General features: G+C 48.0%; 1 protein-coding gene across 9 annotated transcripts in view; it reads left to right on the top strand.

Annotated features, from left to right (window-relative positions):
• GPR156 (G protein-coupled receptor 156) overlaps window positions 1-16,937 on the top strand; it is a 31,721-nt gene extending 14,784 nt beyond the window's left edge. For 4 of the 9 annotated variants that reach the window (XM_088159015.1, XM_014888880.2, XM_088159018.1 and 1 more), the window contains 4 exons: window positions 387-482; window positions 4,216-4,452; window positions 6,610-6,768; window positions 7,307-9,561. In XM_088159015.1, the coding sequence (XP_088015141.1) occupies window positions 387-482; window positions 4,216-4,452; window positions 6,610-6,768; window positions 7,307-8,476 (1,662 nt within the window). In that variant the 3' untranslated portion in view covers window positions 8,477-9,561. Of the gene's footprint in view, window positions 1-386; window positions 483-4,215; window positions 4,453-6,609; window positions 6,769-7,306; window positions 9,616-9,845 lie in introns of those variants that run through there. The other 5 variants (XR_015801229.1, XM_088159017.1, XM_088159021.1 and 2 more) reach the window with 5 other exon arrangements.
• The last annotated feature ends 431 nt before the right edge of the window (window positions 16,938-17,368 follow it).

The following is a 17,368-nucleotide window of genomic DNA, read 5'->3' as shown; positions in this document are numbered from 1 at the left end:
GGACAGAGTTGATGGGTGGCCAGGCATTTGGAGATGGTCTTTGATAAACAACAGAAAGAAAAACGAGGCAGAAAACCTTCTGGGCACCTGGATTTGGTTTATGTCTGGTCTATTACAGAGGTGAGAGTCCACTGCAAAATTTCCAGGTTTGTGCAGATCACTTGCATGACACAGGAGGGCTCCTAGGTGTCTGCTTTAGAGAAATGTTTAACCGGCCCTGTTGGCAGCAGATTGCCAAAATCTTCTCGCTTTAAGCCTCTGCCCTTGGTAGCACCAGCTTTGACCTCTCCTTTCAGAAATTTACAGAGGAGACCAGCTTAGATGCATCTTCCCACTGGTCTGTGCCAGGCTGCAGCCTTCACTTCTGCTTTTCCCTTGCCTTGTAGGCGACAGAGAAAGGCATGACATGCTCCGTGAGCCGGGTCCAGTCCTGTGCATCACTCTATTCTGATCTTTGGCTCGTTCTAATTTTAGGGTTTAAGGTATGTAACCTCTTGAATGCTTCTTGCATTGTATCTCACGTCCTCCCTTTCTTTCAGCCTAAACTGTTTCACAGCATTTGTCATTTTACTGCCCTCCCAAGCTACATGCCCACTGCAGATCCTGGCTACTCCTGTTCATCTCGTAAGCCCTCCTGTTTCCAGCCCTTCCCATCTTGGGAAGGATGAAAACCCTGCTAGCTGCTTTCTCCTTGCCTCACCATCTCCTTTATGTTCACATACAGTCTCTCTAGATCTCTCCCAGCAACCCCCTGAGCTTCATCCATCCCACTTCTTGAAACTCACATCTTGTGACATATTTATGTCACATTCCTTCCCTAAAGGCTCCAATGAATGGCCACTGCCAAGGCACACCAGGTGGCTCAGCCCCTGAGTCCTGTGACTTCAAACCAAGGATGTGCTGATGACAAGTGCTTGGTCCCCACCTTTACAGGATGCTTATCAGGTTAATTATACCTCTGAGGTGCACTTTCACTGATGAATCTCTGCACATGGCCAGTCTTTTTCCAGCATTATTAGTTAATACTGATGTAACTATGTTGGTATAATTATCACTGTAATTACCTGTGGTCTCATGTCTCTCTGGTATGACAGAGGCTGGACACATTTCAGAAAGCTGATGTTGATGAGACTTGTGAGATCACAGCCTCTTTTTGGGAATGGCTTAATTTTGTGTGCAGCACAGGCACTTCCTTTGTGATTCACTATAATTTAACACTCACTGACCATCTACCCAGAATCCTAGTAAAAAGAGCAGAAAGGGACCTCACAACATAGCCAAGTCCTTCTACATTTAATTTCAAGGACATTAATCTGGACTGTCCATAAAAGTCCTTTGGTGTTAGGGAATGGAGGCATTACCTGGGCTTTCAGTGCTGTGTCTCCACCTCTGATTTTGTCTGCAGTTTGTGTTAGGGTTTAGAGAGGTAATGTCTCTGCCTACAGCTCTTACAAAATCCTTTTGGAAATAAAACATCCCCATTATCAGTTCCAGGTAATCTTTTTAATGTTGCATTGAATCTGGCCCTGTTCCTTCCGGGTTACTGGGGGTCATGGAGTATTTCCTTGGTGGTTTCTCTGGAGTTAGTCTGGATTTACACTAACGTGACAGTAGGCTTAATCTCTGCGTACATAGCACTTCTTAGCATCCGAAGCATTAATGTGTTCAGGCCTTTGGGAAGACAGTGTATTATCCTGGTTTTACTGGCACAGAGCAATCAATAGAAATGACTTGCCAAGGACATGCCTGGAATTAGGAGCAAAGTCCTCTGCTCAAGTTTAAAACAAACAAGCCACTTATTCCTGTGCTTATTGAGAGTCCTAGTTTATGAGATGGCAGCGCTGTTGTCTGTGTCCCAGACAGATGTATGAATTTAAGCGGGACTTTGGTGCTTTTTTTTTTTCCTGCTCAGGGATTAGGGGTTGGCTTGCCTTCAGGCTGTTTGGAGGTGCCTCATGGTGCACATGGTTGGGATCCAGTGCAGATACTACAAAGCAGGGTCAGGTGCCAACCCAGTTCCTAGCAAGGCAGGTTTCACTCTTAGAACCTCACCCTGAGACTTTATAAAGCTCTGAAGCTGGAAGTCTCACCAGAGATCTGCACATGAACCTCTCTTGCTTGTGTCCCTCCAGACCTTAACCCTGGCAGCGGCCATCACAGTCATCAACCAGCCACAGAACAAAGGGGTGCGGAAGGGTCTAAAAAATATCTGCCTCTCGCATCACAAAGCACTTGTTTATGCCCAAATAACAATGACTCTTAGTAAAAGGCTGACAATTACTGAGTGACACAGGATTAATGTAGGTCATATTCCTTGTATTCCAGGTCCTTGCAGGAGCTGGGACTTTGTTAGATGGTATTTCCAAATGATCCTAAAGGCAGACCATGCTCAGATCTATGGAGGCAGGCAAAAAATACTTAGTGTTTCCTGCTAGTGTCACCTAGGGAAGGAGCGGCTTAAACTGCTGGGTAGTTCTATCCTGAGCACCCTGGAAAAATACATGCATAAGACCCTTGAGGAGCAGGGTGGTGAGGCAGCCTGCTCTGAAACAACTGCTCTGCTCGGAGGCAAGGAGAGCTTCTGTGTACAGACCAGTAGTGCCCTTCCCTGCTGCTGGAGTCAGGAAACAGCAAAGGGAAGGGAAAAGAATTGTACCTGGTAGTTTCCTGGATTATTGCTATTTAAAGAAGCACCAAGTACATCCTCTTCCCTCCAGTCTAAACCTCCATTTCTCCTTGCCTTCTTCTCTGAATTCCTTCTGGATATCTTTCCTGCTCCTTCAGAGGTATGCTGTTGCTCCTTGATGGCACCTACTGCTGCATCCCTGCAGGGACATCTGCCTTTGCTTCTCCTGCTCCAGGCTGCCTAAGGGGCAGTTTTCACAATTTCTCCTAGCCATCCCTTGCTCTGTAGCAGCACCTGCTGACCTCTGACTCCTGATTCTTCTTGCTGTTTGTTTGGGACCTCCTGTGCCCACCAGTGCCCTCACTCCTGCCCTGTTGTCTTGGTTTGAAAGGCAGGTATTTGCTAAGAAAAAGGCAAGAGCCCCTTCCCTGAGCTGGAGAGTGCAACCCCCTCCCTTCCAATTATTATAATTTTTGAATCAGGGTCTCTCAGGCAAAAGATGGGGATAGGAATAACAGTTCTTTACTAATATATCTAACAAGGCAAACAGCAGAAACAACAACAGCTATAAAAATTGACAACAAAACAGAACAGTATAGCTCAGTTCCAGTCCCTTTTTTTGCCAAGGCCCTCTCCCTGTGCTCAGTTCCCGGTGCTGTGGGCAGGGCAGGTCCCGCGCAGCTGAAGGGGCTGGGTGATGGCGGCAGCGGCCCAGGGGTGAGAGGGATGGAGGAGCCGCTCCCCCCTCACGGTGTCGGTCGTGGTGCTCGGCACAGTGTCCGGAGGCAGTAGGATGAAGTGGGAGAGCAGCAGAGCGGTGTCTGACAGCAGGGAATGTGGCTCCCAGCGTTGGGATGGCGGGAAGGGCGCTAGGTAGCAGCACCGGCCGTCTTCTTCTGACTCCACGAGTAAGCGAGAGAGCCAGAGAGAGCAGGCCCCTGCCCCACCTCTCATTTTTCAGTGTTCCCCCTCTCCCTACCCCCTTCGAGAGAAACTCTTACTGTCTAGGGTGTAGCCACAAATACTTAGCATAACAATGGGAAAAAATTCCACAGAAAGAAAAAAGGAAAAATTCAACCCCCAACACCTGTGTACCCAGCCCCACTCCTGGCCTGCAGCAGCATGCCGGGTGTTTGCTGTGGCATCACCACCACGCGCTCAAGGTCTGCATTACAGATCAAGGAGCATTAATTAGGATTGTGCTGAGTGTATCTGAGCTCACTGGTGTTGCTCTTGTGTTTCAGCCTTCTGATTGTTGACAAATTCTTTTTACAGTTTCTCACTCTCTTTCTTGTAAATAATGGATATTTTGCATTCCTCTTTGGAGGAAGAGAAAATTAATAGACTATTGATGGGATCTATGGGGCCAGGAGGTATTATCCTCACTGGCCAATCCATGATCATTGTTAAAATTCTATAAATAAGCATAAAATGTAAATAAAATACTTCTTTTCCTACTTAATTCTTCAAAGTCAAAATAGGTGTAAATGTCTTTCCTTCTGTGTCATTTCTGTAACACACTGGGCTTGGTTTGAGTTGGGGGCTGTAATTTTCCATATTCTGGAAACTTCTTTTTTTTCTGCTTCCAGAGTATCCTCCTGCTATATGGGACCTACTTGGCTGGTCTGACTGACAATGTCAGCTCCTCACCGGTCAACCAGTCCTTGACACTCATCGTTGGGGTCAACCTCATTTTCCTGGCTGCTGGCACCATCTGCTTAGTTCACCGTTTCTTCCGTACTTGGCACAATTTGCTGTTTGGTTTTACCTCTGGAGGCATCTTTGTGTGTACAACCACGATCAACTGCTTCATCTTTGTCCCACAGGTATGCTGCCACCTCTGTCCTGTCACTTGGCTGGAAACAGGCACATTTTAACAATAGCAGCTGTGGGCATCAGTGCACTCACTTTCCTGCTTTTTTTCCCCAAATGTTTCGACTTACTTGCCCAGCTCATTCTCCAAGCCCCACCCCACCCACCCTGGCGGTTCTGCTTCCCCAAGCAAGTTCCCTGAGTCTCAAAGAATCACAGAATTGTTTGTATTGGAAGAGACCTAAAGATCATTTAGTTCCAACACCCCTGCTGTGCTCAGGGAAGCTGTCACCAGACCAGGTTCCTTGAAGTGCCATTCACCCTGACCTTAAACATTTCTAGGGACTGGGCCATCTGCAGGTTCCCTGGGCAAGCCTGTTCCAGGGTCTCACCACTCTCGTAGTGAAGAATTTCTTCCTTGTATCTAATCTTTCAGTTTAAAGGCATTCTCCTTTGTCCTATCACTGTGTCTTTGTAAAATATCCATCTCCAGCTTTCTTGTCCCTTGTCCCCCTTATGTTCTGGAAAGTCTCTTAGGAGTGCAGCACTGCTGCTCAGAAACCCTCCTGCCAGAACATGCCACAGGTGACAGCCATGAAGACAGCACACATGAGGCAAGGCAGCCACTGGCCTCTTCCTCCTCCCGCTCCATGTAGGTGGTGGGATCTGTCCCTTGCGCAGTTGTCCTTTCCTCAAACCTCACATACCCACTCGCACCAGGAGCTTCTGCCACTGGCAGGGATGGAGCCAGTGCAAACCATCCAGATGGCCCAGCCACTCTCAGAGACTTCTTTGCTGCTGGTGGTCCCCAGGGGAGGCTGTCCTCCTCTGCACTTTTGGAGAAGGAAGCTGGGCTTTGCCACAAGCGAGGAGGTGGAGGAGGCGGAGGTGTTTAAAGGAAGCCTTTTGTGGTGATGAGGTGAGGCACTTCTGCTTCCTGTATCCTCCAGGAGCAGCTTGGTGTGCCTAGCCACCACGTTAGTGGGAATAATGCTCCCATTGTTAGAGGGAGAGGAAACACATATTTACTCAGTTGAATGTTTGGAGGGATGTTTGGGCTCAAGGACATGAGGTGAGAAAGGGAAGAAGAAGTGAAGCTCATGAAAGCACATCTGTGCAAGGGAGGGCTCAGGGGATCTCAGTAATGTATATAAATATCGATGGGGGAGGAATAGAGAAGGGGGAGTGAGCTCAGTGGTATCCACTGACAGAACAGGGGACAATGGGCACAAACTGAAACACAGGAAATTATATTTAAGCATAAGGAAAAGGCTGGAATTTTTTCTGTGAAAGCTGTAAAGTGCTGCAGCAGAATCCCCAGAGAGGTTGTGGAGTCTTCATCCTTAGAGATACTCAAGGCCCAGTTGGACACAGTCATGAGCAGGCTGCTCCATCTGACATTGCATGAGCAGGGCAGTTGGGATGATTTCCAGATGTCCCCTCCTGCCCCAGTTGAGGAAATGTAACTGAAGACCCCCAAGCCCTTAGGCTTGGGCAAGGATACAAACCTCCACTGGTGAGCCTGCTGCTGATGCTCTGCCAAACACCAGGTCTCTTGGACTGAGGGTGGAGAAGCTGATGAGCTGTACTTGCACTCTCCCTGTACCATTTTTCTGTGGGAGCCCGTGGCCCTTGAACATTTTATTTAACTTGGATCTTTTAATTTATTATCTTGTTTTTCCTAATGGGCTTGTTTTTCTTTGGCTCATCTGAGATCAGTAAAGAGCTGAAGCTGGACTGCACAAGGCTTCCAGGCAGCCATTAAATGAGAAAACAGATAGTAAGCATTGCTGTTTTTCAGCTTGTCACCAGTGATTCAGGGATAAGGGGGCATGCATGACACTATCTTTGTCTGTCATGGAGTCAGGGAGTGGGGAGAAGAGAGAGGGGGCTTTTACAGTCTGCTCAGCAGTCTCAGTGCAGCCAGGTACTGACCTTCTCCTGCATAAAAGCTGGAGCCAGGAACAAGGTAGGACTCAGATGGGTGAGAGGCTCCAAGTGACATTGCAGCCCCTCGGCCAGCCATCTCTGGCCAGCTGTCTCTGCTCCCCTGTCACACCTTGCCTTTGTCTTGCCCTCTCCATCCCTTTGTCTCTTTGGAGCTTGAGCTGTGCCTGCCTCCTGCTGTGTTGGCTGGGGCTCTGTAGATAACACCCTCTTCTACTCCCCAGCTCAAGCAGTGGAAAGCCTTTGAAGAAGAAAGCCAAACCATGAGCCACATGGCAAAATATTTCACCAGCCCAAGCAGGAGCTGCCGCTCAGTGTACAGCGAGGAGCAGCTCTACCAGCTCATAGGGGAGAAAAACTCTATGAAGCAGCTGCTCACCGAGGTACGGGGCTCTGCTGGATCCTCTCCTCCAGCTTCTCCCCTTCCCTTTTGTGGGCTGAAGGCTTTGCTGGGTGGGAAGCCCTTTGTCCACACTGGTGATCTCTCACCAGCCCCTTCCTTCCTGAAGGGAAGACCTGCTTTGTTTTGTCACACTCCAAAGCACCACAATTCAGGCATAATTTAGAGGGCTTAAAAAAATTCTGTAGGGAGGGGAGTGCAAGATAGCCTGTATACAACACCCTTGCCAAACATGGTTAATTTAGAGGGGAGATGCTCTGTCTCAGAAAAGCCTCCAGCCTCCTGCTCCCTCACCTGCACTGCATGGGAACACCCCAGCCTGAAAAGCTGCCTGCCCAGTGCACCCCTTCCCACACACATATCTGGGGGCTGCAGGGGAGGCTGAGGTCACACGGGCTGCCACTGTGGCTCTTGCCATGCAGAGAGGGGTGATTTGTTTTCTGGCAGTGCCTGCTTTCAAATTGGCAGCATTTTCCTCCTCTGCCCACCCCATAATTGACAGGCTTATTTGCTTGACACAGAAAAATGCCGTGATCGAAAGCCTGCAGGAGCAAGTGAGCAACGCCAAGGAGAAGCTGATGAGGCTGATGTCTGCGGAGAGTGGCTGTGACCCCCGTGCGCTGCCAGCAGCTCCCTGTGCCTGGAACTCAGGGCAGCCAGGGGACTGCTGCCCCCTGGATCCAGAGAGGGATGGGTGGCTGCCCCCCTGCTTGCTGGGTTCATCACCTCTTGGCAGCAATGCTCAGACCCTCCAGAAACATGCAGCCCAGGAGCCTGTTTGCTCCCAGGTACTGCTTTTTAATACAGAGGACAGCATTGATGTTAGCCTGAAAGATGTCCAGGAGTGTGGGACACCTGCAGTGCAGAGGCAGCTTCCAGAGCAGTTGCCAGGTCAGGACAATTCAGCCGGTGTAGCCTGGGAGTCGTCCCCCAAAGTCAGCTATGTAAACAGCGAGAAGCTATGGGAAATCTTGCAAGAGTTAAGCCTGGATGGCAAAAACTACAGCCCAGCCTTATCTGCAGGACCCCCACTTGGCAACCGAGGCACTTCAGGCAAGCAGGGAGAAACACGGGTGGGCCAAGAGGGCTATCCAAGCATCCACACGCCTCTCAGCCCCTACTTAGCAAGGCATTGTCAGAGGATCCCATTGCCCCCTGCCCCCACACGCTTCCCTGGACATGTATCCCCTCGTTCCATCAGCAAGTCAAAGGAGGTTGGCAGCTGGGTTCGTGGGGAGCCAGCACATAGCTCCCTGGGAACGGGAGGGAAGATGGCTGCCAGAGGGCTCCTTCACCTTCCAGCACCATCCTCTCCAACCATCCCAAGGGAGGCCAGCCTCCAGCTAGAGGGGTGGCTGGGATGGCCCGTGTCCCAGTGTGCTTCATCGTGCATCCCGCAGGAGCAGCAGCGGTGGCAGGGCACCCTGAGGAGACCTGCTGAGCCCTCCCTGCGCTCACTGTACTATTACCCGGACTCTGACTCCAGCAGCAGCAGCTCTGAGGAGATGTTTCTTGGCTGCCACCGACCCTGCTGCGAGGTTTGCTTCCAGAGCCCACGTGGCTCCCTAGACAGCAGCAGCACGGACACGGACACAGAGCCCAGTGACTGCAAGGGTCACCAGACAGAGCACCATGGCGGGCCCCAGCCTGTGGTGAATTTCAAAGATGATCTGAAACCCACTTTTGTGTGACTGGGAGCACCCCTGCCCCACAGGCAAGTGCCCTCCCACCCCCAAAACATTGTGTGTTTTCAGCAATGTTGAAGCCACACATCCCTCTGGGGAATGTGCCTTGTTCTAGAATTTGGGGATTGGGAATAAACCTTGCCCCGTTCTGATTTGCAGTGTCAGCCCCAGCCTGGTCAGCCATGACTGCAGCCTGAGTTTGGCTGAGAGGGGGTTGGTTGACTCACGGAGGTGGTGGTGGCCTTGTCCTTGCTACTCTGGGCAGCTGCCTCTGTTCCGCAGGTAGCCGGCAGTTCTGTCTGTCCTGGTGCCAGCAGTGGAGAAACCGGGGCTGGGGGTCTGTGAGAGCCCAAACTTCATCTCCTCGGAGAGCTTTCCGTGTGAGACCTGCATGATTCAGGCTGGCAGGGAGCAGTATTCTGCCTCAGAAACAACCACTGCTTCTTGCACACTGCTCCATATGGACCAACAGAGGACTCCTTCCCCTGAGGCTGCCCAAGCAGAGCATCCCACTGGCATCACCTCCAGCTTGGAATAGGAGACACGCCAGAAGTGGTTCCAGGCTGCCACTCACCTGGGGTGGGCTGCTTCCAGGCAAAGCAAGGACTTTGGAATGGGGTGTGCACCGCAAACTTTTGGGTTTTGGTGGGTTTTTTGTAGTCTGTGAATGAGAAAATGGAGTCCAAATGTGATGTCCATAGAGGTGTCTTTGCATTTTGTGTTTTTCAGGTGCATAGTTATAGGTGAGACTCAGGTCAGTGCTGAAGCTAGCCATTGTACAGGAGGATCTGAAAAGGGGTTTCTTATTTTACCTTGATTCTGGGTCTTGTGCCCTTCCATCTCTCTTTGTATAAATGATGTAGTCTGGAATAAGGTTTGTTTAAATTAATATGCTCTGTTTAATTTTTATCTGTTCTTTTACCAAGAACAGTAAACTCTGTGCGTGTGCCTTTCTGGGGATATTTGTCATGGCATTTGAGCTTATCATTGCTTCCACAGGAGTTCAGGATGCTGAGACCTGATGCCCAGTGCAATATAAACTTTCTGGAGAAAGGCTTGATTAAAAGAGCAGGTGTCAGAGGAATCCCAGACCTGGTTGTGAACAAAGCATGTTAGCACTGCCCTCTCCACTACCCTTTATGATGGTAAAATCCCTCACTTTTCTCTCCCTTCACTGATGTCACATTTTTTTCCCCTGTTGCCCCTGCAGTTTACATACAAGCTTGCATGTAGGGCAAATCACCAAACTTAGTAATCTTATAAGGAACAATATTCCCACAGCTCCTGTTTGCTTTTAAAATGGAAACACCTCAGACAGAGTGTAATTTTTTTTTTTGGTCATCACTTTTTGCTAATATAAACCGTTCTCTTTCAGTTTTTCTTTTACGGCTGTCTGAGCACTTACGTCTCTGGCCTGGGAGAAACCTACTGACTGGGAGGGTCCCCTGCTTGTGCAGGGCAAACCCAGGAGCCCGGAGGCTCCCTGCAGTGGGACTCGAGATCTCTGTTCCCATCGCCTGCCAGCCCCCTGCAGTTCTTCAGCGCTCACAGCAGATGCTGCTGCTGGCACGCCCGGTGTGCTGGCAAACATCAAGTACATCCACGGCATGGCCACGCTGGGACAAGAGGGCAGACAAGCACGTTCTAGGGACCCTATTAAATATGGGTCAAAGCCTCTCCCCACCCCCAAACGTGTTTAGAATAGCACTTTGCTCTGGGGCTGGGAAATACTGCAGCACAGTCAAAGGAAATGATCAACCATGAACCCACCTGGAAGTGGCTGATACCAAAATTAAATCCACTAATGAATGCAGAAAAACCCTCCAGAGGACTTTGAACCTAGGGTTTGTTTGGAAACTCACTGCTGGAATTTGAGGTCGTTGCTTTTTGTGTAGTGACCAGCAGCCACCACTTGAAAACTGCATAGCCTGTGGATGCACCTACTAAGAAGGCCAAGAGCACTGTGGTTTGTGTCATAAACAGTGTGCCCAGCAGCACCAGGGCAGTGATCATTCAGCATTGGTGAGGTCATACCTCGAATCTTGTGTCCAGTTTTGAGCCCTTTCCTAGCTGATGGCTGTTTAGGGGGTCATGTCACAGCCAGGATGAGATGTCTCTCCATGCCTGCTTGGTGAACCTTGGTAAGAGGCAGGAAGGCAAGGAAGCCTTGAGGCTCTTGTGCCATAACCACCTGCCATGGCTCAGTCTGCCTCTGTTACCCATCAGTTTGCTACTGCTTAGGGAATAACAAAATTGATCTTGATTGTGATTCAGCTGCCTGGTAAAAAAAACCAGAAAATAAAAGGCAAAAGGATGAAAAGAGCTTTGTTAGCTATGGCAGAGAGTGATTATGACAGGCTCTCTGGTTTCGGAGTTCTGACCATTGGCGTGGAAGTTTCCCCACTGCCTCGTGTTGGCATTAGCAGCTGGAATCTCTGGGAACCTCTTGCTCTGATCTTTGATACTGGATGCAGTTATGAGAAATAATGAGTATTTGAAAGTACTGCAAGAGAGAGAACCTTCTGGTGTCCTTTGCCTAGAGTAACCAGACCATGCAATCCCTGGATAGAGTGGCTGTACAGTGGTGCCACATTTGTGTGGAGACATTCCTGTGGCACAGTGGGGAGCAGAAGTCAGGGGCCCTATGACTCTAAGTAGGCTGTGCTGCAGGTTTTTGAGGAGGTAAGGGAGCACCCACATCTGTACATGATTTCCACAGGTCTGGAAGAAGCTCCAGAGAAGTCTTCCTTGAGTCTGGTGGCCATGAGGGCTGTGGAGAAGTGCTCTCCTCCTGAGCAGTGTTGCTCTCCTGAGCCAGGCCTATCTCTTACCTTGTCCAGTTTCTCAGGGCTGTCTTCTTGGCCTCTACCTCCAGCTCTGCACTGCTGAATTGCCAGCTGCTGCTGTTACCCCAAGATCTGCATTTGCAGCCAGAGCAGCAAAGCTGTGGCTGTCGAGTTGGGAGGCACCAAACCCATCAGTGTAAGCTGCATCCTGATTGCTGGCCTTGGGGAGGTCCATGGAGACAGGAAAAAAATACCATCAAAAGAACTGTGGATGGCTTAGTGGTTGATGTTAACTGCAGGAACTTTTTTCTACATGACATGGTCATGCCCTATGGACTGATCCATCCCTGCACACACGTGGCTGAACAAGTGTGGGACACTGCCACATGGTTCCAAGAGTTTCTTTCTCTCATTAGCTTTGTGTATTGAAGCTGCTGGAGCACATTCACCTTGGAATGTTTACCTCTCAGTGTTTACAGTGGGATTCCTTTCTTTCACACCCACGCCACCACCTTTCCCCTGTGTGGAGGTGCTTGTAGCTGAGCTGGTTTTCTTCTAACTCGGGCATCCTTAGCTGTATGCTTTGTGCTGCCAGAGCACAATTGTTTATGTCAGAATTTTATTTTTCCTGGAGGTTCTTGCAGACAGGGTGGATACAAGGGACTTTGTCCTGCCAGACAGCTAGATAAAGCACTCAATGATTCAGCATTTATTGCACCCTACACAGATGCCTCTGTTACCATACCAGCAGGAATGTGGGGCTAGAAGGGATCTCCTAGTCATCATCATATTTCCCAGCAATGACAAACAGTGAGTCATAAAGTCCCTCTTGTTAATTTATCACAGTCCATCTTAAGTCATTGGGAAATTTCTTGGCAGGTTATTCAAGAACTGCACTTTGATAGAAGGAAACTTGTTTCTGATTTGCACCCCACATTTTTTCATAGCCTATTTTTGTCTACTTGTTCTCATGCCAAGGCTGTTTTCTAGTTAGTAGCTGTTCTTCCTTCCCGTCCTCCAACCTACTCTCTTAGATGCCAATGAAGAATGTGGCCTCTTCTTCCCAGGATCCCTGGTCTACTCGGAGAAGAGACTGTCTATTTTTAGTTCCCTTTAGCAGCTCATACCTATGCCTGTTTCAGTCTACAGGGAGGCTTGGAAGGAGACCCCTGGTTTTATTGCTACCAGGTCATATTCTTCCCTTGGCAGCCATGTGAGGATGGCTGTATACACTATTCCCTGCCTCCAGCAGCACAGGAGGCCCAGGATGCTGGGACAGGACTATGCTCACCTTTGAAAAGAGAGAAGAAACACTCATTGGGAGTTAGGACATCAGAAAGGCAGGCCAGAAGCAGGCAAAATTCCTGTGGGTCATCAGGAAGCTGACATTTCCTCTGCAAGTCTGCAATGGCCCTGGAGTTCCCAGCACACATTGAGTCCTAGATTTACCAACAGAATGTTAATCTCACAGAAGGGCTGCCCATCCATGTTTCCTTTCAATGCACTTCCTGCAATTGCTGAGAGATGCACCTGTGCCTGGTGAGTGCAGAAACCATAAAGAGCTTTTATTTCTTGGAGGTTTCCCATGGCTTAGAAAATCCATAAGGACCCGAGTTCCTTAGAAAGTCCTTGGTACCTCTCAAGGGGTTCACAGAAGGAGAAAATGAAAGCACACCCCTCTGCAGGTCCTGATGACATGATCCAACATAAGAACAGCATGGATATTTCACTGGAAAAGATTAATATAATGAGCAAAGCACCCTTCTAGAGTTGTGCACTGGTTTCCAAGCAATTGCATCTCCTATCTAACCCAAACGAGTCGGGTGATATTTCAAACCAAACAGAATGGCAGGAATAATATTAGCTGATGCAATCACACCTTGAATTTGCAGCAGTGCTAGGCAGATCCATGAACAGGGGGATACACTGTAGATGATTACAGCAAATTCAAACCCTTGTTTGAAAGCCGCTGAGTTTTGGTTGGGTATTTTTTAACAGTCCCCCAAATAGAGGTGGTAGATAAAGACTTCCTTTCCTCTGGCAGGTGAATCTTACATTGATGGTAAACTACATTTTGGCAAGTATAATTTAATTTCCTTGCTATTACAGCTTTTCTCATTCTAGTAACAAAAACACATTTGGAGCTCTCCTGCTTCTGCAGTCCATTCTTCACAACCCTCCAATGCTGAGGACTTTTTCCTAGTTCTGCAAATAACTGATAGGAGTGTGTTACAGTCAGTGGGGGAGCCAGGCTCTCTCATCCCTGAAAGCCCAGCATTACTGGGTACCTGCTGTGCCTCAGTACAACACACCTTTGGGTTAAAAATTCCCTGCCTTCTGGTGGAAAAAAGCTCCCAGCCCCCACTGCCTTCAGCCACAGCTGCCTGAGGGCATCTGAATTAAGCCTTTAAAGCAGACAAACCGAACAACAACAAAGTGTATCCAAGGATGACATGGGGTAGGTCTAATTTACTCAAGGGGGAAACTTGGGAGGCAACAGCCTTGTCTCTTCTACTGACTGCTGTGCTCATCTCAGAGAGAAGAACCAAGGTCTCTTCTGTCTCTGACTGGCACCTGGGATTCAAGTGCCAGCTCCCTGAGCTACATCGAGGTTTCTTGACTGTATGTTTGCAAAACTCGCTCTGGGTGTTTTCACCAGCAAGGCCTGAGTGACCAGTAGGACCCATGAAAGAACAGAAAAACAAAAGCTGATGGTCTCAGGTGGGTCCTTTTTAACTTCCTTAAACAGCAGTTTTTGGATGGCAGTGAAAATCCCAAATGTCCTCTTGAAAAAGTGAGAGGCCATAGAAGATGGAGTTCAGACAACAGTCTGAATTATTAATAGGGGAGACCAATGTTTTGCTGTTGAGTAGTTGCTATATGTGGGTTTGTTCACGACATCTGGTTTTAGTAAATTGAATAATATTTCTGTGCACATTCATGCATATATTTGCCTCTTTTTACACAGAGGAAAAACATCCCACTTTCTCAGGATAATCCCACCGTCTGGAAAAATTGGAATTTGACAATCATCAATTAGAAATAGAAAAGAACCCTGGTCCCCATCAGCAACTATGTGATTTCTACCACAAGGCAAAGATTTTTCTAGATAATGACAGCATTAGAAATAACCCCACAAGCATTTGAGGTATGTCTGGTAAAGCACTTAAATGAAAAAATCATCTTGCAGCTTTCCACTGGGAAAAATTAGTTCCCTTCAACACAGTCAGACCCTGAGCTGCAGGGGGGCCACACCCCTACAAGGAGAGATGACACCTCTATGCTGGACACAGCAGGGGCCTATTTGTTTTGCAGAATTGGGCTATCCTCCCCCTGATCCAGACCGCTTCAATCTTGCAGCAGCAGCAGTAGGAGGTAGGGTAGGTTTTGCACTGACCACCTACCTTCTGGTACAGCTGGAAACTAGGAACAGTATCGTTTCCAACATTATTCATCAGATTTCAAGATCGGTGCAAAGCCCTGTGCAGCCAACAGCTGAGCTACAGAGATTCTGTCTCTCTTTTTACAGGATTATTGTAAAATAATTTCTCTCTGTGACCAGTTTAGGCTGTTCTAATGCACAGTCATAAATGAGACATTGACTTCTAGAGATCTTCCTATCCTTAGGGTGGCAGACCTTAGGGTCACAGCTTTGTTCTGCTGCAACATGCCTGGAGCGTTGAGAGACATGCTTTCCTCACTGTCTCCTTGGATTTGCAAGTTTGCAACCCACCTGTAGAGTATAAAAGAAATGCTGGGCTGACCAAAACAGATGTAAGAAATTGATTTGCTCATGCCATTCAAGCAGCAAGAGCTGTTCTGCTGATGTCTGTATCTGTGAAAGAGCACAGTGATTTACACTTTTGACATAAACCTTGTGGCTTTTTTTTCAGCAACTCAGCAAGCATGCCCAAGCCCAAGATAACAGAAACACGTTTAATAAACCTGAATATCATCTTTGGGGAAAAAAAAGTGATCAGTGTAAGGGAAGTTCATGACACTGTGCTGAAAAGGATGTTGCTCAAACTAATTCAGCTGCTCAAGCAGATTTCTCCTTCAACACTGCCTATGACTTAAGTCCTCAGTATAATACCACTATTTTTGTGACTCAGCAATCACCAATAGAATAAATTAATTCAGGGGATGTTCCAGATAATGAGGAGTTTGTCCTGCAGCAAAAAGGTCTCTGAGGAAGAGTAAAATATTAGAGGCCCAGAGTATGCAGTAATTAGCAGATTTTGATCATTGGTGAGAATGGAAATGAGAAAAATAAAGGTGAAAAAAAGTGAAATACTTTATGATTGCATTATCTAACAATTAACATTCCTATACGTAGGGGTGTATAATATCCTCTGCATATTAAGGCTGCACAGCATTTCCTATAAAAATGTCTTGGACTCACTTGCTTATGATTTTCAGAGTGATGAAAAGTTAAAATGAAATTGATTCAGGACATTTCAAAGAAGAAGGCTAAAAAATGCATTTGTCCCATTTCAAGCATGCCTTAGTTTTTTGTTTGAGACACTTCTTCACACCATGCAAATCTAGCTTTTATGGGTCTTGAAAAAAAGCTATCCAAACTGGACCACACTTTACAACATATAGGTCTGTCGAGGCTTATTAGCACTTACTGGACAAAAAACCATCCCCAAAGCGTCCCTGGGAAGCCCTGGCTGAGTATATTCTGTGTCCTTGCAGCTGCTAGTGCCCCCATCACCTGGGCTGTGCACAGGTGGTGGCCAAGCCCACCCCACCTGCCAGGCGTTGCAGTGGGAGGCTGCACTGAGCTGAGAGCAAAGAGGGGTTTATCTCATTAAGTGATGACCAACACACTGGCTGTAAAGCGGCATGACAGGAGAAGTGGTAGTGAAAGCCAGATGTGGGAGGAAAGTGGTAAATCTGCTTGAAGAATATGGTGTGACTGGGGCAGAGGCAGGAATGGGGGGAGGCTGATTTTCTGAATCAACAATGAAAAGCAATGAGGACAGAGAGAAGGATTAAGCCACCAAGGATTCAGGGTTTAGGAGCAGCTCTTGGGCAGAAAAGAAGGTGAGGGAGCAGGGAGAAGAGCAGGAGGGAAAAAAATATGTGACGGCAGGACAAGCCAGGTGACTGGAAGAGGGACAGAGTATGACTTAACATGGGATGCAGTTACTGGAGGCAAGAGTGGGGAGAGGAAAGACCCTAACTTGACAGTGGTGGGACAGGGAGCAGAGAAGGTGGCAAAGGAGCTGTTTGCTTTCAAGGGTCTGAAAAAAAATAGGATTGGAGAGAACATGGATGGCAAGAAGCAAAAAGCTCCTGGTGGTACATATTGCTCTCCAGAGTTTGGGATGGAGCCAAGGTATCCTTTGATTTTCATCTCATCTGCTTCCAGCATGTGGATCTGAAAGGCAAGTTTCTGGTGCTTCCCCTTCCACTGCTACCCTAACTTTTGTTTGTTGGAGAGATCACGGTCACCTTGGTTTTCTCTGCCAGTCCCTGGAAGAGGTCTTTGTCAGGGGGGCCTTACAAGGGGTGGATGTGCATATCATGGCAACCTTGCTAAGCTGGGTTGGCTTTAAAACAAGCTGACCAGGATCCTAAAAGGCAGGACACTGTAGTCTGTGCCAAAATGTCTCTGAAATCAAGCATTCAGAAGTTACAGAAAACTGGAATTAAAACAATGTGCACAAACCTAATTTGGCTTAATTTTGGCATGTATGACTTTGTGGAACAGAGGCCTGGAAGGGATGTCAAGGAGCTATCTGGGGACTCCAGTCCATCTCTTTCTCCCAAGGCAGGAACAATTATTCCTAGACCATTATTGACAAATGTTTCTCTAATCTTCTTCTGTGAGACAGACATTAATTACAGGATCACATATTTTTTTCTTTATGGCATCCTGCCTTAGTGCATAAAATATTGTAGGACCATGCTGTGAAGGAGACTGGGAACATGGCTGAAGAAAGAACAGATTCATGGTTCAGCTGGTGGACTGCTGCCTGGAGAACTGCTGTCTGTGCATCAGAGTTCCTGGGTGGTCATGCAAATCCAACTTCTCCTGGGCAGTCATTAATTGTGTTTTCTGCATTTTCTGGGTGCACAGTTTGAAAATACTGACTCTGATTTA

Source organism: Sturnus vulgaris, chromosome 2 (genome assembly GCF_052056855.1).
Source record: "Sturnus vulgaris isolate bStuVul1 chromosome 2, bStuVul1.hap1, whole genome shotgun sequence".
NCBI lineage: Eukaryota > Metazoa > Chordata > Aves > Passeriformes > Sturnidae > Sturnus > Sturnus vulgaris.
Note: the sequence above shows the minus strand (reverse complement) of the source record. Positions and strands in the feature narration are given on the sequence as shown.